The sequence below is a fragment of the Budorcas taxicolor genome, chromosome 2 (genome assembly GCF_023091745.1).
Source record: "Budorcas taxicolor isolate Tak-1 chromosome 2, Takin1.1, whole genome shotgun sequence".
Classification (NCBI taxonomy): Eukaryota; Metazoa; Chordata; class Mammalia; order Artiodactyla; family Bovidae; genus Budorcas; species Budorcas taxicolor.
Window position 1 is genome coordinate 170,807,352 of NC_068911.1, and position 27,096 is coordinate 170,834,447.

The window sequence follows — 27,096 nt, forward strand, 5'->3', positions numbered from 1 at the left end:
CTGGAGGACAAGCCTAGAGGCATGCTCCCTCAATGCGTCAACCAATCTTCAAGCCCTATTTACTATATTAAATCCATCCCTATTAAACTACTTAGGGTTTAGTATGACCTAGGTTCAGTGTAGAAACCACTCTTTCTGACATAATTTGGTCAGACGACAAGAGTAGTAGTTGTGAAGACAAAAGAAATTATTCACAAAGCATATTCCCTAAGTCAGAGTCTTCTGAGGAAAAATGGGAAAGATGGGGAAGCCTATAACTTCAAAATACATTTGTCCAGGACAGCTTCCTTCACTTCTTCCCTTTTTACCATCTTCCTGTACTTTCTCCCTCCCACTCTAAGCTCTGGGGGGAGTTGAACGGCTCACAGACGATGGAAGGCTGAGTCAGCACATGCTTTCCTTTCCATCCCTATATTCTCTGCAAGCTTTTACTCTGCTGAGGGTAGCATTACCTGCCCAACCCCAAATAAGGATTCTCTGGGCTTGGCTAGAGAGGGCACCAACTGTCTTCCTCAGAAGCAGGAAATATGTTTACATAATCCAGGGGGTAAAGAACCAGGCCACAGCCCTGCACAGCTAATGACCAAAGACACAACTGGCCCATACAAGATCCTAGTTTATCTTCTTATACCAATTTCTGGTTGAAGTAACAAACCACCAGCTTCCTGTAGCAGGAGTGCGGACAAACGGAAAGAACAAGGTCAAATTCAAGTGGCATGCTTGGTGGAATGGGGTATTTCCCACGAGTCCTCAGTAATGCTAACTAAGCCCAGGAGCCATCACACTAGAGGTAAGGCTCGGTTAGTTTTCAGAATGAAGTTTTCTGAAGAAAACAAAAGGTCCCAGCAAGAGGAATCTGTGTGAGACACACAGGCAGGAAGCAGAGCTGAGCCACCAGCAACTAGAATAGAAACAGGAAACGGGCCCAGGAACAAGCATACAGTAATCTGCTTGCAAGCAGCGCCGGCTCCAGCAGGCACCAGGCAGCATCGGGGCCGAAGCAGCGTGACTAAGATGGAGAAGCAGACTGGCTGGTCCTGCCGGGGCACAGGCGCTTAGAGAAAGGATGGCTACCTGCACAGGGTGCGTGCTGCTCTGAGCACTCTGGGCAGATGTGACAGAGGGCGTGGGGATTTCCTTGAGACTTTGTAAGAGCACCTGGGTTACAATTCAAGGGGACAGAGCACAGATACACAGTCAGATATAAAGAAAACAGGTCACCGACCTCAGAATGGCTCAGCTTCTCTGGGTACCAAAATTGCTAGTGACATTTCTGTTATCCCTTAAAAAAATAAATCATCAAAAACCTAGGCAAAAACTGTTGGTCCTGCCTTTTACCACAAAATGTAACAAAAGGGAACAATAGTGTAAAACTTAAATCCTTCAAACATTCCAGTTTATTAAGCTTTTAGCGAATTTCTGTCACCTCTCCTACCCCTCACCAATAAACCTAGACAATGACAAGCAGGTCCCCAAGCTCAGGCAGGTAGTAAGAACCTACAGGCTAGTCAACAAAGGTTTACTAAGATTTGCCTAACACAGGTATTAGACACAGGTCTGAATGCTCAAGCAGAAGTACCAGCATAATGCTACAGCAACATGAAGAAAATGGGAAGAAGTCCCAGAGAAGGTATTTCACAGATAGGTTTTGAAGCCAAAGTAGAACTTTGCTGGACATTTAAAAAAAGAAAAAGAAAAAAAGGTGGTAGGGGAGGAGTAATAGAGATGACACACACACCTTAAGTCAAAGGACAATGGCTTTGTGAGGACCAGGAGTTGTGAGGAGCTTAAAGGCACCCCTGAGTGGCCAGAGATGAGGCTGCAGAGGCATGCTGGGAGTGGTGGATGGCCCCACAATAGGTTCTGGGCTGTAGGTACAGGGAGCCAGGGCTTCCAGAGCACACACAAAACAACTAGTTTACTGCACGCTTGCATGTGGGTGCGCACACACACACACACACACACACACACACACAGAGTTTCTGGCAAGATATTTCACTTGCAAATTTTACTCAGCTTTCAGGGTCTAACTCTTCCTTGCTCCAGAACCATAAGACACATGAATCACCTGAAGACCTTGTTAATAGTGTTGGATTCAATAAAGCTGGTGTAGGGCCCAAGAATCTGCATTTCTCACAAGCCCCCAGGTAATGTCCGTGCTGCTTGATAATGGACCGCATTTTCCTCAGCGACAAGGATCTGACTGATTCAAGTTTCACCATTAATCAGAACTCTGTTTAAGAAAAAAGGCACAGAACAGGGCTTGCTCCCATACAACACAAGGGAACCAAAGAACCATTCTCGTCAACTCTTCATTGTTGGAGCTGATGCCCTGCTTGGTGAGCTCCTTCAGCAGGCCTGACCTATAGATTTAACCACCTTCCCTCTTCCACGTCTTCCCTGCCCCTTCAGTTCACAACTCATCTATGCTTCCATCACAAGGAGGTCTGGGGGAAGAAAGGGAAATGGATGTCCATTTACACTCCTCCTTTTAGGACAAATCTAGCAAATGATAAATGACAAAGGGTTGAGACTTGGCTAAATATTAAAAGAGAATCGGACTGTCCATGCCTTTCCTCTGCTGGGCGGGATGCTAAAGGAAATATTTCATCTGAAATATCAGAGAAAACTGAATTCAAATTCTAACTCCAACCTTTAGTTTCCTATGTAAAATAGAAGTGATTATTAAACTTGGTACATTTCAATTCCTGCCCTTCCAGGAGGATTCACTATGGCTGAAGATCTTTTCCTGGCCTCACACCTGCCCTTTCAGATTCAGATTCTGTAAGAGTTCCTTTCCATTTTCTCATTCCAGATCATTATAACCCAAGCTCTCAAGATTTGAGAACATCACAGTAGTAAAGCTTGAGTGTGAATAGGTACCCTGTTGTTAAGTAGAAATGTAAAGGAGGGCTTGGAAACTCAAGCTATAAAAGAATACCTTTCGATAATTTAACAGGTATTAAAAATCCTATTTCTATTTACTTCACTCCTGGCATCAACAACTTTCACTCCTGTCCAACCAGAGCAAGCAAGTATGGTCTAGATCTTCAATAGCAGCCTCTAAGGCTTTTTCAGTCAAGGATATAGTGTCCCTTTTAAGCTAACCCAGTGCCCTTGATTCCCTTCTCTTGTTAACTCCTGGAGGATGTGCCTGTTTATATCTTCCTAACACTCTGGCTGTCCAAGGGACTCTGAAGAATCTTCTCCAACACCACAGCTCAAAAGGATCAATTCTTGAGCACTCAGCTTTCTTTATGGTCCAACTTTCACATCCATACATGACTACTGGAAAAACCATAGCTTTGACTATATGGACCTTTGTCAGTGAAGTAATATCTCTGCTTTTTATTATGCTAAGTTTGTCATAGCTTTTCTTCCAAGGAGCAAGTGTCTTTTAATTTCATGGCTGCAGTCACCATCTGCAGTGGTTTTGGAGCCCAAGAAAATGAAGTCTCTCACTGCTTCCATTGTTTCCCCATCTATTTGCCATGAAGTGATGGGACCGGATGGCATGATCTTAGTTTTCTGAATGTTGAGTTTTAAGCCAGCAATTTCACTCTCCTCTTTCACTTTCATCAAGAGGCTCTTGATGTGGTGTTGGAGAAGACTCTTGAGAGTCCCTTGGACTGCGAGGAGATCAAACCAGTCCATCCTAAAGGAAATCAGTCCTGAATATTCATTGGAAGGACAGATGCTGTAGCTAAAGCTCCAATCCTTTGGCCACCTGATGCGAAGAAATGACTCACTGGAAAAGACCCTGATACTGGGAAATACTGAAGGCAAGAGGAGAAGGGGATGACAGAGGATGAGATGGTTGGATGGCATCACTGACCCAATGGAGATGAGTTTGAGCAAGCTCCGGGAGTTGGTGATGGACAGGGAAGCCCGGCGTGCTACAGTCTATGGAGTCTCAAAGAGTCAGTCATGACTGAGTGACTGAACTGTACACTCCAGCAGCAACTTCACTTTGTACCCTATCTGCTTTATACACATAAGGATCTTGAAATGAAGCTGAGGAATTTGGGCCAATTCAGCCGACTCCTCCTAACATGCCTTTCAAGAGTCCTCTTCACCTTTACACCCTTCCCTTACTCATTTCCTTCCCTCCAGCCTCAGAAATCAGGGCCTCTCCCTACCTTTAGAAGGGTCCCAATAAACCGCTTCATGACAAATTCAACTTTACATTCCTTGAAAATACATTAGATGCAGACCATCTTTGTCCCTTTCCTTGGCTTCCAGAAATATGACACAACCCTGGGCCCCCTCCAACCTTTCCAGTTATGTGCTGGGCACTTCTATTCAGTGACCCCAAGCACAGTCCAGCGTGCCATCTGACTCCTCACTCCATGCTGCATGACCTGGGAGGTTTAACTATTAACCACTATGCAGACAGCTCTCAAACTCTATCCAGACTCAGCTCTTACCCGAGTTTCAGCCTCCTAAATTCCAACTAGTAATGAAGCATGCGTTTTTAGACATCTCACTGTATGGAACTTAACTTCTCCTCAAAGGTGAGTTTCCCTATTAACCTTCTATTTCTGTCAATGAGAGCCCCACCCTCCCCAAACCTGGGACATCAAGATTGTTACATTTTCCAGCCAGTAGAATCCACTTATTCCCAGTTCTATAGATTCTTTCCTGAGCACCTCACAACTAAGACAAGGTAGCTATGTAAATAAGCCTGAGGAGTAGAACTCCACTGAACGCTAGAATTATTTCAATAGTTTAACTCATCCCCTTGCTTGCAGACTACGCCCTTTCCAAACCATACTACATACCAGTGGATCATTTTTGTTAAAACATTAACTTCATCATGTTATTGCCCTAATTAAGTATCTGCAGGCCTATGAGATCAGATCCAAGTGGCTTACTTATCATACCAGGGCTCCAGCCCCTGTGATCTAGCTTTTCTTCCTGTTCCTGCCCACCTCAGGAAGCTTGATCCTGACCAGCCCCCCAGAAGTCATCCACACTGCACCCCACCCCCACAGAGCCTCCGCCCAGCACTTTTCCTTTCCACCCCACCCAAGACATCCGTATCTAGTTCATTCTAATTAAACCTCTGCCATGATGTCTCTGGAGAAGGCAATGGCACTCCACTCCAGTACTCTTGCCTGGAAAGTCCCATGGACGGAGGAGCCTGGTAGGCTGCAGTAACACGACTGAGCAACTTCACTTTCACTTTTCACTTTCATGCATTGGAGAAAGAAATGGCAACCCACTCCAGTGTCCTTCCCTGGAGAATCCCAGGGAAGGGGGAGCCTGGTGGGCTGCCGTCTATGAGGTCACACAGAATCAGACACGACTGAATCGACTTAGCAGCAGCAGCAGCAGCATGATGTCTCCCCTCTATGACTTTATTTTTTTATGCTTATTTTAAATTGATTGATGATTACTGTACAATATTGGTTTCTTTCATACATCAACATGAATTAACCACAGGTGTACATATGTCCCCTCCCTCTTAAATCTCCCTCCCATTCTACTCTTTAGACATAAAAGGATCACTGACTTCCCCAAACCCTGACAGCACTCACTGTAACATTCAGGCACACATTCTTCTATCTACTTTACCAATGAAATGGAGGAGGATCCCTGAGGGTTACAACATATCATAGTCAGAATCACCCACCTAAGAGTTCAGGTTACCTCAGAAGCCATCGGAGTTCAACCCTTCCCTGATGCGTCTAGGCCTTCTATACAACAATCAGAGCAAATGGGGTGCCAGAATTAACTCCAGAGACAGGGAGTTTACCTACTTTTCTTTCTGAAATATCCTCAATCCTCCAGATCACAAAGGAATCTGTATGTCACACTTGGGCTTAGACCTATAGGATTCAAGTAGTCAGAGGTAGTGTAACTTGTGAAGCTTGATTTTTTAAAGATGATCACCCTTGGTGATTATGTTGAGGATGGACTCGGAAGGAAAAGAAACAGCTCAGGACTCTGTAGCAAACAAACACCGGGTAAGAGATAATGGGAGCCCGACAGAAAGGCAATGAGGAAGGACAAGGGATCCAGTGATGAGTGCCAGAGAGCGAAGAGTTCCCAGGGTGGAACTGGCAACACAAGAGGTGCCTTAACCCAGGAATAAACTGGGTTTATCTCTCCCAGATCTCTCTTCCTTCACCCATTTTCAACCCAGTCTTCCCTCCAGATCATCAAGAGTCAAACTACAGCGTAAGTCACCACTATTACTCAAGTTGCCATTGTGGCTTCCCAGTCCAGTAGTTTTTTCTTCCCTTTTCAAAGGACTACCAAAGCTCACTGCTATTCATTCAAGTATGGTCTTAAGAACTACAGCACCACCCGAGAGCTTGTTAGAAATGCAAATTCTTGGGTTCTACCCCACAACTACTGAATCAGAATCTCTCTGGGTGGATGTCAGTAATCTGTGTTTTAATTAATCTCCAGATGATTCCTAAAGCATGCTTAAGTTTGAGAAGCAGTGATATAGCTAACGTCCCCAGATCAAAGCTTTTAATCCTATATCCATTTTGCACCACTGAATGGAAACTCTATTCCAGGTACACTTGCAAGACTAACATGTAAATTTACAAATGTGCCTCAGTAAGAAAAACCCGGGAAGCCATCATTACTCTTAAGGAAACCACATACACTTGAATGAGTCACTTAAATAGAAGCTTTTCAAGATGCAACTATTCCAAGTCATTCTCAGAAATGACTATAATCAAAAGTCAGAAACCAATTTTCAGATAAGTCCCTTACAGATTTCACCCCCAAATAAAGAAAACTAAAGACTTAATGTAACACCATGAGATTTGCTCACCTACCCCTTACAAGAACTTTTTTTGGGGGTGGGGTGGGGGTGGGGGAGCCACACTGTGTGGCATGTGGGATCTTAGTTTCCCTGACCAGCGACTGAACCTGTGCCCCCTGCAATGGAAGTGTGGATTCTAGACCCCTGGGCTACAGCAGGGAGGTCCCAAGAACCTTCTTAACATAAGGTGATGTGAGACTATTTTACAAGATAACAACAAATCCTAACCCCACTTCTTCCTAGACCACTGTCAGGAAGCACAAATAAATTAATTCATCCTCTAAAATGAAGTTTGGGCGGTCCCATAACAGTCTGTAATAACTGTCTTGCACTAGTAGGGAAAACAACAATTTGGTAATATGGTCAAGTTGTTCCCTGTCAGCCATACGCTTTTTGGATGAGCAATGAATCTGCTCAGGTGTACCTATTCGATGAGTTGGAACCTATTATATGGCGAGCACTATGATAGCAATGAGCAAGACAGAGCAAGTCTGACCCTCAGTGAGCTTGAAGTAAGTAACAGAAATTATCCTTGAGATGAGCACTGACAAGAAGCATGGGTGCTAAGACAGTCTATTGTAGTAAAGGAACCTGACACAGTTTGGACTAGAGAGGATCTCTACCAGGGCTGTAAACCAGAATCACCCAGCATAGATTCTAGCATGCCAAAGCCCAAGCCTTACCCTGTACCAAACAAATCAGAATTCTGTGAACCCTGGCCATTGGTTTTAAAAATCATTTGCTCCCCCAGGTAATTCTAACATGCAGGGAAGGTAGAGAACTACTGGTCTTGGGTATAATGAGACACGGTTTGGCGTACAGAGGTCAGTAAGACAATGTCTGCCCTCCAGGAGCTTTCTATCTAGTGGGAAAGACCCAACAACCCAGAGGTATTAGCAAAATGCTCTAGCAACATGGAGCAAAAACCCCTCAGATCCAGCATAACGCTTCTCTGGGCACAAGGATGGGGAAGTGATCCCAATGGATTATATAAGGTGCTTTTACCTGTGGCAGCAAGGTTTGGCTCAGGCACCTAATTATTCTTTATACCTTTTCATATATCTTAAATATTGCAGGCTTTTAAAAAAGTAAAAATAAAAACTGCCTTTAGTCAGTGAAGGCAACATGGAAATTATTTAAACTGAATTTTGAAGCTTAAGGGGTTTTCTGAGGAAATGATTCTAAAGATACAGTCTGAAATATAAACAGAGAAAGTCAGAAGGAAAAGCACCTTAGGCAAAGGGAAGACTGTGCGCAAGAGCTGGAAGCAGAAAACGCATGGGGCCCTACAGAAACTGAGAGAAGGCAGAAAGCAAAAAAAAAAAAAAGGATGAAGCAGAGGTTCTCAGGGGCTTCCCTGGTGGCTCAGACAGTAAAGAATCCGCCTGTAATGCGGGAGACCTGGGTTCGATCCTTGGGTTGGGAAGATCCCTTGGAGGAGGGCAAGGAAACCCACTCCAGTATTCTTGCTTGGAGAATCCCCACAGACAGAGGAGCCTGAGGGGCTACAGTCCATGGGGGTCACAAAGTGTCGGACACCACTGAGTGACTAAGCACACACACAAAGGTTCTCAGAGTGCCATGTTCTTGGTCTAGCAGCAGCAAGAATGTGCTAGAAATGCAAATTCTTACTAAATCAGAAAGAGGTGAGGAGGTAGGGATAGCCTTGGTAATATTAAGGATTTTGGATTTTATTCTTAAATTAATCAAAAATAATTGAGAGGTTTTAAATAGAGAAATAACATAATCAGGATAACAGTAACTAAATGGTTTGGCATTAATAGCTGAGCAAAACTCCCTCAAAATCTAATTTTTGTAATAATTAGGATCAGAAACCATACTGAGTCTTTAAATCAAGAGTCACAATCATAATGCCTTTAGGGCTAAGCTGGAAGGGTGCCTGAGTGGAAAGTGGGATGTGAAAAACTGAAGGGGCTGCCCTCCAGTCAGCAGAGCATCTGCTCTGGAGCCAAACACAAACACGTGCTGAGTGGAGGGATACACTGGTGAACCTAGGGCTCCCTTAACATAGCTGCTTAAGAAAGGAGCGGGCTCCTTGCAGGGAATCCTGCCTTCTCCTTTCTTCAGATGTGACTATTTCCCCAGCCTGGCTAGGCAAATCTGGCATCAAACCAGCATAAATTTCAAAGAATAAACCACCTTTTGTTTCTTTGTCTAAGTAGCAGAGGGATAAAAAGCAATTCAACAAACAAGATGCCAATAACCCGGCCAGTTCGCCTCCCACATGGAGCTTCTACTACTACAGAACAAATGACCTGTTTGGATGAACCCAGGGCAAAAGCCTGAACCTGGGAATGCTCCTTGTGATGGGATACCCAGGAACAGCTCTCTCCTGGGTCCAAGAGGCTACGGGCTACTGGTGTCTTCACTTCAGTAGGTCCAATCAAGCTCTTGGATTCAACCGCATAAGGCTCTCAAGCCTTAACAGACAACGTGTTTGTATGCTAGGTGTCTCAGGACTAAAAACTACCAAATGTAGTTCAACTAAAATGTCACCAGAAACAAGCAGAAACTTTCTGATGAGGCACAGCTTACAGCATGGGCAGAAATCTACCGATTTGGGTTCCTGCTACAGTAGTACCTCACCCGGATTTAGCCACAGATGATAGGTGATGAGGGAGTGGTTGCACAGTTCTGACTGAATCAGGTTAAAAAGCACATTCCAGTGAAGCTCAGGATGCAGAACAGGATTGTAACAGACGTTAATGAGAAGGGAACAAGAGTGATTGCCTTATTCAGACATTTCCTCCCCCAACCCCTCAGCTGTAATAGTCAACAGTCTCAGAAGGCCTAGCTGACAATGGTGATTCATCCTGGCCTGGGATGCCTGAATTACAGGTGCTGAGGGACTCCACAGACCTTGTCCTACTAAGGTTATGTCTTAGAGATCTTCAGGGGAAGCCATAGGGCCTTCATGATAAAGTGAGTTCCCATCTCCTACCTTAAAGATCCAGTAAACCATTTTCTTACAAGTCAGAATAACGGAAGAGACAAGCTTCAAATCCAAGTAGAATAAAAATTTCAAAAGAATCTTATTCTTACCTGCGGCTGAATTTCCATTTCCTAACTGAAGCCAGATTTGTAAGGAAAGGTTTGCTACCTACAATCTTCTCAGGACAGTCCATTTTATTCCTGTGCCCAGCCTGCGGGACTTGCTGACATGTAGTGACAGAGCTAAGACCAAGGGTAAATGCTCCCAGGACCAGCCTACTATTAAATAGTTGGTGTTACCTGCCTTTGAGTATCGAGTATAGTTCCTTGAAGATGATGGTCATTAGAGCCGATGTTTACGGAGGGCCTACAAGCACCAACATTCTCTTTATACTAACTTAATATTAACCTCTCTGAAGCGGGTACTTTTAGTTTCATTTTACAGATGCAAAAGCTAAGGCATGGACAGACTAAGTGACTTGCTCAAGGCTACAGTTAGTGGCAGAATCAAAATGCAGATGCAGGGCTCTAGAGCCCAAGCTCTTCATCAGCAGACCATACTGTCTTTTTCAGGATACTGTCCATCCATTCTATAAACACTGCATCAAGCATCTGGCACCAAAAACTCTACTAGACACAAGCACCTATTCACATAAAACAACTAGAAAACCTGCTTTTACTCCTCCATGCTCAAACGTGACAATCCATGCTGAACACACTCCAGATTCTACCTCCTAGCTAAAAGTTAAGACAAATACCTAAAAATTTAGCTTTCAAAAGATATAGAAAAAAGCAAAAAACACTGAGCTTTTTCTCAGCTTTGATGGAGAGCAGACAGTGCTTCTATCATTTCCATCTTCTCTGTCCCTCAGCTGCATCTGTGCCTAAGAGCCCAAGATTTAAAACAAACAACAAAAAAAAAACCCATTTAAACAATGTTTGGATCTCTGAACAGAGATCACAAATATATTCTTCCCTGGGCAGGCAACCAAAACAGACATTCTATAAAGTCGGTCCACAAATGCCTATTCAGAATTCTGAGCTTGAATTTAAGGAATAGTTCATCATTCATTTAGCTCAATACCACCAAAACATCCAATCAGAAACTGGTCTTCCTCTGCTTTTCTCTCTGCCCCCATCAGCTTTCAGAGTGTGGCAGAAATACTCACAGGCAAGCTGGAAGGTCTTGACTGAAGACTCAGGTTCATATCTTCTTGCCCTCCCTTACTGGAGGTCATTGAGGGGGCTGAGGATGCCTGAGACCCAAATGAATCTTGAGATAACTCCTAAAACAAGAGAAACAAAAGCTGTGAGAGCCTGGTTACTGATAAACCAGGCCAGCGTGCTTCATGGTGAAAAGGGCTATGGGACTCTATCACACAGGGGGAAACTGGGTTTGAGAGACTGACCACTCACACACAATACTATTCAAAGGCAGAAAAATACAAACTGCGGCTCTTAAGAATGTCAACAGTGGACATAAGACTCTCTGATGGCACTACTGACCATTTATCATCACCAACAGAAAACTGTTCTTTGGGAACGAAGGCTCAAATCTAGCTAACTACAAATGGTATCTATCAAGGAAAGAGACCAACTGATTTCAAAACACCAACGAAAAACTCATACTAGAACCTCTGCATTAAGGTGAGTACTGCTTCCTTTAAAGGCACTGGCCTGGGATGAGACTCCAACAATGCCACCAACGCACACTCTCTAGTGGACTTGTCATCATCCAGTCATTTCTCCTCTTTTCGTTCTTTAGAGAATAAAGCCCAAATTGTTATTTTCAGGCTTTATCACCTAACTTGTTCATAGACGTGGCTACAAATGAATTTTAGCTATTTCCCAAAATCCATCCTCAAAAAAAAAAAAAAAAGTATTTGCTACAACTGAGAATGGGCTTCCCTGGTGGCTTAGTTGGTAAAGAATCTGCCTGCAATGTGCCAGGAGACCTAGGTTCAATCCCTGGGTTGGGAAGATCTCCTGGAGAAGGGAATGGCTACCCATTCCCGTTTTCTTGCCTGGAGAATTCCATGGACAGAGGAGCCTGGCAGGCTACAGTCCATGGGATAGCAAAGAGTTGGACACGACTGAGCAACTTTGACTTTCACCACCAAGAATATTCTAAAGAATGTTATATCAGCCCTGATAGCAATTTCAAATGAAGGGGTCCAAAATATTTTGAGCAGTAGCAGAACAGAATGGCAATTGCATGGAAGTACAGTACAGTCTCCCAAAGTGACTGTTTTAAAAAAGACCAAACTCACTTGGATGCTCAAGTTCTGAATGCTCAGTTAAAAAAAAAAAAAAACTAGTCCATTATCTTTTCTTCCTGTCTGTCTATGCAACTTTCCACTGCCCTATTAGTAAAAGGAGCTACAAGTTTTTATGCAGCTAGTTCAGTTACAGAACCAATTCGTGTGGCAAAGTTCTTGTGACACCAACCCCCAAAGTCTGCGGTCATGTGGAGGGAGGGCGCATCTTACCTGTGGTGGAGGGAAGCGCTGCTGGGAGTAGGCAGTTTGCTGTGACTGCTGAGACTGGGGCTGAGGATACGCAGCCTGCTGGGAAAGCGTCGAGGATGCTGGCTGCTGAGGTTGCTGCTGCTGGTAAGGAGACTGTGCCTGCGGCTGTGAGTAGGGGGGCTGGCTCTGGGGGTGCTGCTGGGTGCTGGACTGCTGGGAGGGGTATGGAGTCGGGGACGGCTGATGGGGAGGCTGGGACGGCTGCTGGGAGTACGGAGGCTGAGAGGACTGGAGCTGCGGTGGCTGAGACTGAGGCTGCTGCTGATACGAAGGTTGGGCATGGGGGGTCTGGGATGGTGGCTGCTGGGAGTAGGGTGGCTGCTGTTGCTGGGGGTGAGGACTTTGCTGGTTGTAATATGGAGTCTGGCCCTGCTGACCATACCCGCTGGGGCCTTGCTGTCCATAAGGAGGAATCTGTAAAAGGAAAGGATACTTTTAGCACTGACACTTCTGAATGAAGAAACGTGAGGTATTCTCTCAGAAGCTATGCCCTGAAGATGGGTACTGAAAGCAGGCAAGCCAAGCCTCACACTTGGAAGGCCCAGGGTTTTTCTACCAACCCTGTTAAACTGAGCCAGGAGGGTCAGCCAAGCTGGGTTACTAGGTTGGTTTGTTTACAGATGGATGACATTCATCCATGGAAAATTTACACTGTTTAATAAAAATCTGGGCAACTTACAAGAGTTCAAGAACAGCTGTCTTCACCAATGAGACTACTCTTTTTTATCATGGCCTAGACGGTTTTTATAAGCGCTAGGAATCTGTATCCTAGCCACAGTGAAGAGTCACTGGCTCAGTCTACTGAAAACCTAGGGTTTAGTAGTCTAGATGGTATGCCAATGACTAAACTACTCTGGTTCTCTTTTTCACTTTGTCTTTATTCATAAAGTATCTGAGAGCCTACTTGCTTACTTGTACCAGGCACTATTCTAGGCACAAGGGATACATTTGGCCAACTAGGAAAGAAAAAAGACCAATAAAATTCACCCCAAATCTCCTCCATTTCTCAGTGGGGGGGGAGGTGGGGGGAAGGCAATTATATTTAAGGGCATACTTTGCTTCACAGTCTTAGAAGTAAAGTTAGGTTTAATATTCTATTCCTCACACCATTTTCAATATGAGTATCACATATATAAATTATAGAAAATGCTATCAAAACAAACAAAAAATGAATGGCAATAAAAAGATGGTGCAGATGGTCAGACAAAAGGAGATGAGTAAAATCTTAACGTCTGTAATAGCACCGTTAGCACCTTTACTGTTCAATCTTCCCTTTTCCTGCTGCTCCCAGTCCCTTCTACCTATTTGCTGTAAACCAGACAGCTATATGTTGAAGGCCTCTTTTCTCCTCGGGCTTCCCTGATGGCTCAGATGGTAAAGAATCTGCCTGCAATGCAGGAGACCTGGGTTTGATCCCTGGATCAGGAAGAGCCCCTGGAGAGGAAACGGTAACTCACTCTGTATTCTTGCCTGGAGAATTCCATGGACAGAGGAGCCTGGGGGGCTACAGTCCATGGGGTTGCAAAGAGTTGGACACGACTGCACTTCTCTCCCCAGGACAGATGGTATGAGTCGTTTTTCTTGATAGCAGTGGATTGGTGTTCAGCTACTGCCCTTTTCTTTCTTTCTACCTCCTTCAGAGATAACCACTCAGTGGATACAAGCAGGCCAGCCAGAAGACAGCTATGTATAGCCAGTGGCCGGGGAGCAGTTTTCCTTCAAGTATACACGCTATGATGGCCTCGGCCTTGTACGTAGCACACTGAAATTGAGTCAGCTGGCCTATGTCCCTTTCAAGGGGTTTAGAAACCAAAGACACATTCTGATCCTACAGCTCAAGACCAGATCTTGGACAGCAACAAGGATTAAGGCCATTGGAGTCACCATCTACCTGCTGTGCATAAGAGAGGCCGCCCATGGTACTCTGCGCTCGGCCCTGCATGGTCATCGGGTACCGCTGTGGGGTCTGGGACCCATATGGCTGCCCTGGGTACCCATGTCCTTGCTGCGGTCCTGATGGAGGTCCCTGTTGTTGCGAGTATGGGTTAGTCCCGCCATATGGCTGAGGTCTCATCTTGCCCATCTGATCCATTGGACTGGATGGCTACAAAATAAAGAGTATTTCATTAACCTGAAGCTTTGATGGCTTCTGGCCTATATGAACACAACCTAGGCATACAAGTCTGTGTGCCATAGAGGAAAACAGTTACTATGAAAAAGTAATGGTATATACCCACTAACCCTTGGACAAGTCATTTAACCTTCTTCAGAACTGGATTCTGTCATATGTAAAAGAGAAACACCACCCATTTATGAAAGCATCTTGTAAGCTATATTCTACTTTATAACTCGGGTACTGCTTGAGACCGAAGGAACAGATCAGGTGTGGAGCAATGAATACATGGACTCTGTGATACAGAAAGCAAGACCACAGGCGCTTTAGTTGGGAGGGCTTGGTGTCACTATACTCTCCCATGATCCTGTTCAGTAATACCAAAACTGATGCTTCAACACTGTGGTTGGGAATTTAAATATATAAGCATCTAGGTATTTTTATTCTTTAAATAGTGAAATCTTATTTCCTTGCATAGCAGTAGCCCATTTGTACTATGGCACAAGCTCTTAAATTTATACTTTCTTCCAAATGGGTAACATAGCTAAGTTACCGTTGTTGAAGGAATTGTGACCATGAGTTTACTTAAAAGCCTGTACAACTCAACTGAAAAGTTCACCTCCTTGAGAGTGGCAAGGCGGGTAGAACTTATGTCTCTTTAAAGAGGAAGATACAGAGGTACCGATAATGAGAGTTCAATTCATAGGTATTTGGCTACAAACATAACTTCCAGCTCTTTACGGTGCAACATGATCAATCAACTCATTCATTTTCTGACCTAACTATCTTACTGGAGCTGCATAGAACAGAGCCCTGGCACATTTTCCCCTCCCCAAGACACCCAGCCATATCTACTGAAGGTGAGGTGAGGAGGAAGTGTCTCTAAGCACTTAACTAGGTACACCCTGGCTGCAGGGCAGGCCTGGACCTGACATAAAACTTGAAAGCTGAATCTTAAATTGGGGGTGGGGAGCAGATAGTAATACCATGGACCTGCATATCAGTAACTTCAAATTAAGGAATTGAGAGGCTCTCAAACTTTAGAATACTCCAGAATCACCTGGAAGGCTGGTGAAAATGCACACTGCTGGAACCTACTCCCTGAGTCTGATTCTGGAGGTTCAGGGCTGGGCCTAGGATATGCATTTCTAACAGTGCTCAGGTGACGCTGATGTTGCTGGTCCAGGGACTACCACACTTAAGAACCACTGACCGAGATTATACCAAGGGTCCCTTCTGGTTCTATTACTCTCTAATTAATATATTACTTTAGCCTTAAAAACAAAAGCCCTCCAAAATAAGGGGAGGGGGGTACTCAAGTAATTGGTTCTCTGTACATATCCCTTTTTTTTTTTGGTGGCATACTACATCTAAGTGTTTTATGTTAGAGGAAGTTGAGCTGTCTTGAAGAAAATGGCTAAGATTAAAAAGCCACAGAGACTATTCCTCTAAATATCAACAGAGAAAAAGCAGAAGCAAAGCTCTCTCAAATCTCAGCCTTAAAGGTAACACGAATCATGAGAATACCCTCCTCATAGTTTAGAAACTATGAGAATCATAGTAAAACCATGTCCCAAATCACTATTACATATCAGTATTATTAAAGTGCTCTTTCCAACAACCATAACTGAACAATTTTGCCCAGTCCAGCCTTGGTATCAGAAGCTCCAACATTTTTGATCATAATTTTGGAGCTACATGCATTCTTTTGGGAAGTTCAAATTCAACAACTGCAACAGTGAGTAATAAATATCATGTGATCTTCCCCAGATACATCTGGCAATGGAGCCAAAATATCACCATTCTCTCTTACAAGGAGCTCTGGGGCTTACATAGCCACATCATGCTGCAGATGACAAGGAGATTCTCATTTATCCTAGACTGCAGCTGCTTTCCATGTGGCCCCCAGGCGAAGAAACTACATTGGCTGAACAGAGACCAGCCCACTCTGGGTATCTCTGTCAGTCTAGGTCTCCTCAACACACAAGGGGCAGTCACTACCATGGTTACTATGGGGCTTCTAGAGCAGCAGCTACTAACCAGGGCTACAGATCAGAGTTTTCTGTGAAGCTTCACAAATGCCTGGGCCTCTCCCTAGAGATTTCAACTTAGTGGGTCCAGAAAGCCTTGGGCTCCCTCCTCTCAAGCCCCCTAAGATGCCTGGATGATTCCAGTGTGTGCACATTGGACTGCACATGCACGCTGAGATGCATAGTTTGAGTGACTTTAGTCTTAGTTCCTTAACCAGGGATTGGACCCAGGCCACATCAGTGAAAGCACCAAGTCCTCATCACTGGACCGCCAGTTCTAAAGTATATTACGAGCTGAGAACCAGTGATTTAGAGAAACATGCCCAATAAAATTTTCTGTGTTATATAACTATTAAGTACTTCAAATATGCCTAGAGTGCCTGAGGAACTGAATTATTTGTATTTACTTTTAATTAAATTCAAAGAACCACATGTAGCTGGTGGCTATCCTATCGGACTGCACAGCTCTAGAACAGCACTCACAAACCATTTGCACCTCTCCCTGCTCAACAGCAGCTCCAGTCTTCCTACAGACTACGTCATGTACAGTATCAAACGGAAAGAGCAAAGAACACAGCAGATCGACAGACTCGAGTTCAAATCCTAACTCTACCACTGTCTGACCCTGAATACATCAGTTCTTTATCTAAAATGCACATAACACACTTCACACAGTGCCTGGTACTTAAAACGCCCAATGAACAGTAGCTATTATCAATAATGATAAATCGTGCTTCTGCCTGGCTCTAAAGTCCGCCACAGTGTGCTCCAGTTCTTCACATTTTTCAGGCTCATGCCAAACTTTCCGCTGTTCAGCTCCACGCAACTGTACCCCGCCCCACCCTCCTGCCCACAATGGCTTCCACCAGCAGAAACTCAACCGTTCAACATGAAGCCACTTCCCAATTCTTTAGCACACTCTTGCTCTTTCACGTTTCCAAAGGTTCTGCTGTAAAATCAGTCAGAAGCCCAGGTTGCAGCACTTCATTGTCCAGCTCACCGGCTGCACCTCTCAAGGCTAAGTTCTTGGAAGTCAGAGACCAGGTATTTTATCTTCAAAGCTCCCCCCCAAGACCCCATCTGCAGAACTAGGGTTCAGGAATTTCAATGTGCCAGGCTGTCTTACTTTAGGAAGTGGTAGAGGACAGCATGGGTGGAAAGCCTAGATTAAACCATCGAGTCAAAGGACCAGGGGCACTGCTAAACCCTAAACCAGGTTACGACTCTGAGGGCAGAAGAAAATGGGGATGGCACTGAAAAAGCAGAGGGGAGGGGAGAACAGGCAGTCAAAGAGAATGAGCACATTTCTGAGGAGAATCGTGGGTGCCACCCTATAACCAGAGAGGCCATCAAACTACAAAGGCATCCACAAACACGCCGCTTAAAAAACAAAAAGGCTAAAGGCAACTTACTTTTTCCTCTCTCACATCAGGGAGACTGCACTCCCAATTAAGGACAGCTACTAATGAAGGGGCTAGTTAATAAAGGGTTCAAGGATTCTTCCAATAAGAAATTCCTTGCAGACTAAAAATAAATGCAAGTTAAAGAAATTCTTACTCTTAAAAAAAAAATGAAATGAAGACATTTCCCTTTCCTGGACATGAGATTTCTGACCCCCTCCCTTCAACAGAATATGCAGCTTAGAAAACTAAAATGTATTCAGTTCAATCAGATTACTCTGGTCTCCTGTGAAAGTTAAACATCTGCTCATATTAGGAGGGGAGGTGGGCAGGGACTGAATTGACACTTCTGACATTTAAAACCATTGTGAAAGATTTGTGACTTGCAGTTATAGATGAAATGTCATCTTCCAATCTTTCCTAACAGAGAAGGGGACCTTAAATCTTCACTAATCAGTTTTATTGGAAAGTAGCAATTGCAGACCAGAAAAAGATCCCTACTACATGCAAGACAGAAAAACCAGTATCAGCAGTCTGCAGGCACCCAGGAAGAGGCAGAGGATGGGAAATACCAAAGAGCCAGAGGTTCCACTCTGGGAGAGACGGAGAGGAAATCCTTTCAATGGGAAACCACGGGGGTAGATTACTGTGATTACACTTCAAAAGCAAAGGCTCTGCCACAAAGACACATAATTGAGAGGAAAATGCTGCCCCCTTGATCAGGGAAGTCGGGCCCCCCTGCTATATACTCTCCTGCATTCATAAAAATAAAAATAAAACAGAGGAAAAGAGCCATAAGAAAACCCCCATCTCCATTCACCATTTATCTCTTTCCAGATCACTGGACATGTTACAAACTGCCTGCCAAATGAAGTGCATCAAAAGATGCTGTTTAGGGGCATCAAAAGGAAAAGGATGCCTGGCAGGCTGGACCCTTTGAATATATTCAGAACAAACAACTTACAGACTCACCACTTGCATAGAGTCCCCCTGCTCTAAGCAAACGGAATTAAAAGCCCCACCAGATCAGAGGGCTAACAGAATCCCTTACAACTTCTTATTGCACCAAGGGAAGCCCTAACAACCTAAGGGGTTGCTGAGATATAACACACTTGACTTCCAAATTCTCTTGTGATCATGACTGATTCAGAAGGGAGTAGAGAGGGCAGGGCCAAGGACCCAACTACCAAGTGATATACAACTCATCAAAACACACCATACCACATGGCAGGGGCAAAAGCAAAGAGAAACTTCTTAATTTTCTTGAAATAAAAGCTATACTGAGAAAAGCTCCAGGTTTCAGTCCCAGTCCAAAGATGCAGAAAGGAAGTGACCAGGCAGAAAACCAAAGGAGCTAGATTTAGTACCCAAGGACCAGCAAGAACGTGATCAGAGAGGGATGGGCCCAGGGCTGCCACAAATGCGTCCATCAGCAAGCAGAAGTCTTTTGACTGCCACTCAACCCTGCACCCTAAATGCCAACTAGTTGGGGCCAGCAGAAACCTAGAATATCATTTCTTACTCCTTGTGCTTTCAAATTTATTCCTGGCCAGATTTGTTGTATGACTTTTAATAATAACAATAAAAAAAAAAGCATCCCTGGCTCTTTAACCGAAAGAACCCCCTAATTGATTCCCACAGTAATTAACCTGCATTTTACCTCAGAGAGCGGTAGTTAAGGAAGTCGGCACTGCTATTTATAACTCATCTCAAATTGAGGGCAGACTGCCTAAAATCTAACACATCCCAGCTGTACTCCTGTTTGAACTGGGGCCAAGGGAATTTTTTAAAGCAATCTTGGCACCGAATGAATGACACCAACAGTAAGAGAGCGCGAGTGGTTGTGTTGTGGTGACGTAGCACTGGAGGTGGAATGGGAGGGGGCCAGTGTACTGTGATCCCTCTCGTGCACGCCTGCTGCTTGCTGAGTCCCAGTACAGTAAGCTGGGAACCGCCCACTGAGAGCCAAACACAGGAAAAGGCTTTTCCTGTGGAACGCCTTGAAGTGAGAAACACATGGCTAATCTGCATAAACGCGAAGCCATACCGCCCCTGCCAGGAAGGTTAGTGCTCGTAATCTCTGGCCATGAAGCTGGCTGCCTGGGAGGACTTGGACTGGCGCCTGATAACCCAGAAAGAGCCGAGAGAACAGATGGGTAAGGACCCCGGCAGAAAACAGCCCCAGGTCACGTGACGCGCCACATGGCCCCGCCAGCACAAACTATTGTCTGGCTGCGGAGCTCCCATACAAAGGCACCCGGCCTCAGCTTCCTGTGATTATAGGGAAGGGCCGCAGCTGTTGATCCAGTTCCCGGGTGGGACCCTCCCCTACTGAGCAGCATTCCAGGCAGGGACAAGTAGAAAAAGTTAAGGTCTCTCGGCTTCCCCTCAAGCTCCACGTGGCCCCACTCAGATCTAAGGAAGGGCAGAGTAGACTTCCATAAACAGAACCACCCTTTGCACCCCGAGACACACGTGTTGACCAGCATAAATCATTCTCCTTGTGCTCCCCTCCCCAGCCACACAGACATCTGTATCCTCATCCAGTCTTCTGTCACTCCTCCAGCACGTTTCAAGGCTTTGAAGACTGGTCTAGGGGCCCAACCCCAATCACAGAGAAATTGCCCAGAAACCTGCTTATTTAGTTCTATCCCAGATCCTGCCTCCAACAATAAGGAGATTCCTTCCTTTTCGTTTCGCCTTGCAGTTAAGCAGTCATTTCCCCACTGATAATGTGACCCAGGGCAGTAAGAGATTCTTTACTTCCTATCTGGTCTCACCAGAGGCATTCACTGATGATTTCCTGAATCTAAATTGATAATAAAAATCTCTCATCCAATCTACCCATACCTGACCCAGGAAATCAACCCACTTAGCCTATATGTCCTATCATTCAAAACCTGAGAATCACACCCCATTTTCCTACTTCACAAAAGACTGAAAATTCTTTCAGTTTAGTTCTAGTTCATTCAGGTTCTCAACAAACTGGTCAAACGCCTGTGGTGTGAGAGGAATTACCAACCACTAGTTTACAACTACTACTCCAAAGAGACAGTCAAAAAAAAAAATTCTTTCAAAGTTCTGTACGTGTTCACACTGAATATAAATAAAAAATCCAAAGTCAATGAAAAGTTCTACCTACCCCCATTCTGTTTACGGAAGTGATTCCTGAAGATCAGGGAACATTACTCTTTGCAGCCTTAAGTAAGAGCTCATTTCAAAGACATCGCCTGAAGCATCAACCTCAAGGAACCCCTAGGAGGGGCTGCAACCAGACAACAGACTCAGGACCTTCCAACCCACACTGTCTCAAAAGTGACAGAGAACAAGATAGAAGCCTTCGCTTGTCCAGGCTCAGAGGTATTTAGGCTGCTGTGCTCCATCCTTCCAAACCAGAAGATCAGGGGGTTAAAAGCAACACCCTCACTAAAGGCAGAAAACAGAGACCAGAGGGGGAAAGTCATTGAGTCTTCAGATTATGAGAGCCAACTGTAATAACCACCTCACAGCTGTCCATCCAAAACAGGCATATGACAGAAAAACCACAACCAGGTGGCTGATATATCTTTATTTCTTCGCTGGTTCCTGAAAGGGCCTTCAAATAAAGCAGCTAGAGCATCAGAGTAATAAATTCCCCAACAAATGATAAAGTTCTTCTCATTCCGAGCACTTTTATTAGCTACCTTTCACAGAGAAAGTGGTCTTCCAAAAATGATGATCACTTTTTTGAAAGACCAAACTTAGCAAACCAAATTCTCCCAATTTCCAGTGAATTACAAAAACCTCTAAGAAAGACACACACCTTCTTGAGAAAGGTACTATTAAAACATACAAATAAAATATATAAAACAGTGAGGCCCCAAGACAAGACTTCCCTGATGGCTCAGTGGTAAAGAATCCACCTCCAATGCAAGAGACTCAGGAGTTACGCGTCTAGATCCCTGGGTTGGGTTGGGTTGGGAAGATCCCCGGGAGGAGGAAACGGCAACCCACTCCAGTGTCCTCGCCTGGAAAATCCCACGGAGAGAAGAGCCTGGTGGGCTACAATCCATAGGGTCACAAAGAGTCAGACACGACTGAGCATGTAGGCACACAAGCAAGGCCCCAAGACAGTAACTAAACAAGAATGAAATGCCATTTGATAAAATTAAACATCCCCTTCTTTACAACCTTTTAATCTGAAGAGTGAGGGAGCAGTACAACGTGGTGAAAAGAGTACACCAGACAGAGAACGACTGGGTTTCCATCCCAGCTCTCTGACCAACTGGGGCGAGAGGGGCAGGTGCTAGCCAGGTCACACCTTAACCTCATCAGCTGCCCTCCAGCTTCTGAATCAGCAGCTCTGGGAAGGGGCCAGGAATCTCCTCAGGCGAGTCTCAGGGCCAGTCTGGAAGCATTTGGGCTCCATGGCCTCCCTCCAAATCTCCATCTCCAGCACAGAGCAACTGGAGAACTCAGATGCACGTTCAGTTTTCCTTAGCCAAACAACGATCTGAAGAGGGCAGTGCCCGGCCAATCGAGCAAAACCAGGAATGGAACTCAGATTCCCAAGTAAGCAGCACTCTCAAAGCTAAGATTTCCCCAAATTGTTAATACTCAATCCCTGACTGTCTTGTCCACCTAAGCACCTATTACTAACCGTTACTATAAGCTTTACGTATTTATCTTGTTCACTGTCTATACCCTAGAGTAGAACATAAGCTCTGGGAAGGAACATAAGACATCTGTATGTAAAACACACTTACCTACTTTAAGAGGGAAAGAAAGGAGACTGTGAAAGAGAAAGTGGGATTCTGTAGGTCCTGGCAATTCCTACCAGCATTCATGTTGAGAGGAAATGCTCTGGCTAAACATGGTCAGTCCTAAGAGCTCTGCCTCCAACTTCTACATCAACAGAATAGAGATGACAGTAGTAGCACCCTCAGGGTTGAATGAAATAAGTTAGTAAAACAAAACAACACAAGACACTGTTCTTTAAACCAGCTGCACAATCTCCAGCCTCAGAGTCTTTGTACTCACTGATCTCCACTTGGAATATTCTTTCTCCTTCCAGGTATTAGGACAGCTCTCTCACGGAAAATATCACTTCAAACTGACCTCCCCTGGTGCACCTATTCACAATTTCAATCCAGCACACTTCTCACAGCTGACCCCTGATTAACTTTGCTTCTGAGCACGTATCACTAAGCATACTATATGCTAAAGTTTACTTATTCATCTTGTTTATTGTCTATACCCTAGACTAGAATATGTAAGCTACAAGGCTAGAATACAAAGCATGTATCTGTGTTTAAATGATTGCTGTATCCTCCAGAACTTAAAATGTTAGCTATTATCATCTACACAAATCCCAAATTTCTAGCAATAAAGCTTAGAAACCAGAATAGTTAAGGTCCGGTCCCACACACTCAAGACCAGAAACCCAAAGTGGTCAACTAGAAGTTAACAAATTACTTCCCTCTCTACACCCTCAACAGGAGAAAAAGCAGAATGGAACTGCAAGTGGTTTCAAAATACCTATTTAAAAAACAAAAGCACACACAGACACCAAAAGGGTTGACCAGTCCAATTCTCAAGCTCCAACTACTTTCAGTGTGTTGTTCCAAAGGAATTTGCTCAATAGCTCCTTCCAAGAATCCTGACAGTAAAGTCCAACAGTTTTCAACCAGGACAATATGAGCCCCTGAGAAGTGTTTGGAAACAAATGTATGAAAGTGCCTTTCTGGTTATCACAGCGGTTCTGTAGAGTTCCTGGCACTTGTTACCTGGGGAGCGGGATGTCAGATGCCCTGCAATGCATCACCACACAAAGAAGAGCCTCTCAGAAACAATGGACTCTAGCCCATTACAAGCCGCATCTGAGATGGAGAATTTCCTGCAACACTTGACTCGGGAGCAGTGGAGGGAAAGGGAATCAGAACTGACTGGTACCCATCCCAAGTACAAAGTCACTCACTAGTCAAGATCATCATAAATTAAATATTTACTTTATGAAATAGTTGGAAGATAATTTATTGAAGGTAGTACTTTCCCAGTGTGTAAATCACAATTATATAGTACTCCATGGCATTAGAATCCTGGTGCCTGATACACTGTTCAGTTCAGTTCAGTCACTCAGTCGGGTCCGACTCTTTGCGACCCCATGAATTGCAGCACGCCAGGCCTCCCTGTCCATCACCAACTCCCGGAGTTCACTCAAACTCACGTCCATCAAGTCGGTGATGCCATCCAGCTATCTCACACTGTAGAAGCTCATTAAATATTTGCTGCATTACTGTAAGCAACTGCTGAATGGCAGGTAGATACAGGTTTTTCAAAAAAAGTTTTGCCACAAGACTTCTTACACTGGCAAGTCCCAACTATTGTATGCTTTAAATGAGACAATATTTCAGTAACAGGACTGGACAATTAAATGAGCTAAAAAAAAGTTCTTATCCTGAAAATTCTTGAGAAATGAAGCATGATCAAAGCCTAAGAAATCTTGATGATATACAAGGAAGACAGATTGGTATACTGTATCCCCCGTACATGCTTAATAATTAAAAACTTAATGTACAGATCTTGCTACCCACACTGTTATGGGTAGAAATCAGAAAAAATGTTATTTCCTCCTGCAAGCCATCCTTTGGTGCTTCTACTCAGAAAAGGACCTTAGTGTGGATGGACCACAAGCCCAAACAAGAGGGGCAGTTTTTTAAGACATTTTCTTCCCTATCTATTTGTCATTCATCATGAATTGATACAGTACACTTAAGGGACACCTGGAGAGACAAGGGTCACATAACCTTATAAACGGAGCTTTATCCAGGAGAGTACCTATCAACTTTTCAGTAAGGACAACACTTCTAAATCACACCTAGTTCTTTTGACCTGGTTTCTAAAATACTACTCTTTCTTCCATGTATTAAATTGCTCTGCAGGTAACTGCTCCGAAACAAAGAAAAAAGGTAAAAACTGTTCTTAACCAAAAAACTTTAAGGTCTCCTTGCCCTGTCTTTTAAAAAGCTCTCTTCCCCCTTTCCTATCCCCCATTCCTTTTATCTCCAAAGTTGGACTGATCTTGCATGGGTTATATAAAAAGATCCTAAACTCTTGAGTGCACAGTTCTACATTCTGCCAGTTTTTTCTTCTTTACTAAAAAAGATATCTGTGATACATCACTTAGCTGTAGGAACGTGACTTACATGCAGTAGGGGATTCTGTTTGTCATCATGCTTTGACTGTCATCAATCCAACCAAGTAGTATATTTTTGATGAAGATACTGACAAAAGGCAGCCATATCACTATTCATTAATTCCTAGGGCTGCCTTGGACCACTCTCCAAAAATGCCAGCCTTTCCCTTGGTCCCCCTACGTCCACTGGGACTATAACAGGTACAATAAAATAAGTCAGAGAATGGCTGAGGTAACAGCCAGCCTTAAGATTATGCTGTTGTTCAGTTGCCCAGTCGTGTCCGACTCTGCGACCCCATGGACTGCAGCACGCCGGGCCTCCCTGTCCCTCACCATCTCCCGAAGTTTGCCCAAGTTCATGTCCATTGTATCGGTGATGCCATCCAGCCATCTCATTCTCTGAGATGCTTCCAAATCAGGCTTTTTTTTAAGGTCATTAGTTCCCCAAATGAAAAACCAGAGAGTCCTTCCTATAGATTCTCCAATTCTCTCTCTTGAGAGCTCCGAAAGTACCTGGGTACCAACCTCCTCTACACCACTGTCCACACAAATGTGTAAAGAGCCTAGCTTCATCATTTACACCAGAAATACACAAGAACAGACCAAAGATACCAGTTGTCTTTCTTGCTATCTCTGGCCAGTATAATCAAATTGGGATGGATACTTGGCATGCTAAGCTATGGAAATCTAGCTAACATTTATCCATACCCCCACCCCCAAGTCTGTTTTGGCTCACAGACTCTTTTGAGACTGTCTTATTCAAGGCACACAGAATTTCCCTTTGGTAAATGTGTCTGGGTGGGTGAACACAGCTATCTCAATCTCATTTTATTTTAACCCAAAATACCATAATGAGACCACATATTGGTCACTTGAGGTTTTATGTAGGGGTTTTAAAGAAGCCAATTCAAAGCTGCACTGGGAAAGCAGAAGATTGAAATCACAGACTAGAAAGAAAAACAAGAATGTTACAAATCTGTCCTAGACCAACAGAACCCCCAAAACAGACTAAGGAGGGCTGAGAAACAATCCCCAGACCAAAGGAAATAAAGTAGGAAAGGAGAAGAGGCAGAAATCACCTAGGGAACTCTGGTTTATTAGCTAATTAGACAAAGGCACATCCTGCCTCTAGTTAGCCAGGCCATTCCAACAGAGGTGAGCAGACAACAGGAATCTTCACTGAAACGATGCTGACCTGAGAGTGGTATAAATTGCCTCTCCAGTTCTTTTAAGACGTTTTACCAGCTCTGGTGTGTTAAAGTTACTGATGTCTCCAGGTGCTCTGCATTCTACTAACAGAGTTAGACACCAAAGGAGAGAATGAAAAAGCAAGGAAGAACAGAGAGAAAATAAAGCTAAATGGCAGAGGGATGATCCAGTGAGTCTAGAACACGGAAACACACACGGAGTACGTGACTCCCTGCCAGACTATTCACCTGCACATACAGACATCAACTCATAGACCAAACTGTCGACATACTGCCTCCTGGAAGCCTCTGCCTTCATCGCAGCCGGGTGGCAGCAATCAGTTTCCCTACTCAGGCAGGAGGGAAAAGTGGTCTGGTACAGGAAACTTATTTTTAATGGGAAGGATTCAGAAACCACATAGGGTTTTCAGAAAGCCCACATGAACTAGAACACTGGTTCTCCTCTTGGTCTTTCCATTATTAATGTTTATCATCTGACCATTTCTGTGCCAAGCACAATCCTTCTTAGGACATACAATGAGGGACAGGTCTTGGCTCAAATGTCCATTACTCAAAAAGACCTCATCCACTTCAGAGACAGGGTAACTTGTCAGGAGTTTTCTTAGAGGGTTTATTTACTAGGACTTGCCAACAGGTGACACAAGGAAAGGAAAAGCAACAAAACTCAAGATGGCCACGGGACAATGGGGCAGGGATGAGAGATAGAGGGAAGTTATTAAGAATGATCTGCTCAGGGACCACCAGATTCTCAGATCAGCTGGCCATCAAGCTGAAAGGTTATCATAGCATTTAATTACAGCTCCCATACTAGCCTCTGAGCAGCATTTTCAAGCATCAGTTTTTGGGCAGTTTTCTTAACTGGTCATACTTGGAGACCACCATAGGTCACCATCCTAAAATGAGCTTT

General features: G+C 44.2%; 1 protein-coding gene across 2 annotated transcripts in view; it reads right to left on the reverse strand.

Moving 5' to 3' along the window:
- ARID1A (AT-rich interaction domain 1A) overlaps positions 1–27,096 on the reverse strand; it is a 68,500-nt gene that overhangs the window by 29,711 nt on the left and 11,693 nt on the right. For both annotated transcript variants that reach the window (XM_052662238.1, XM_052662230.1), the window contains exons 2-4: positions 14,156–14,368; positions 12,226–12,678; positions 10,906–11,022 (exon numbers count right to left, since the gene is read on the reverse strand). In XM_052662238.1, coding sequence (XP_052518198.1) covers positions 10,906–11,022; positions 12,226–12,678; positions 14,156–14,368 — 783 coding nt within the window. The remainder of the gene's footprint in view (positions 1–10,905; positions 11,023–12,225; positions 12,679–14,155; positions 14,369–27,096) is intronic.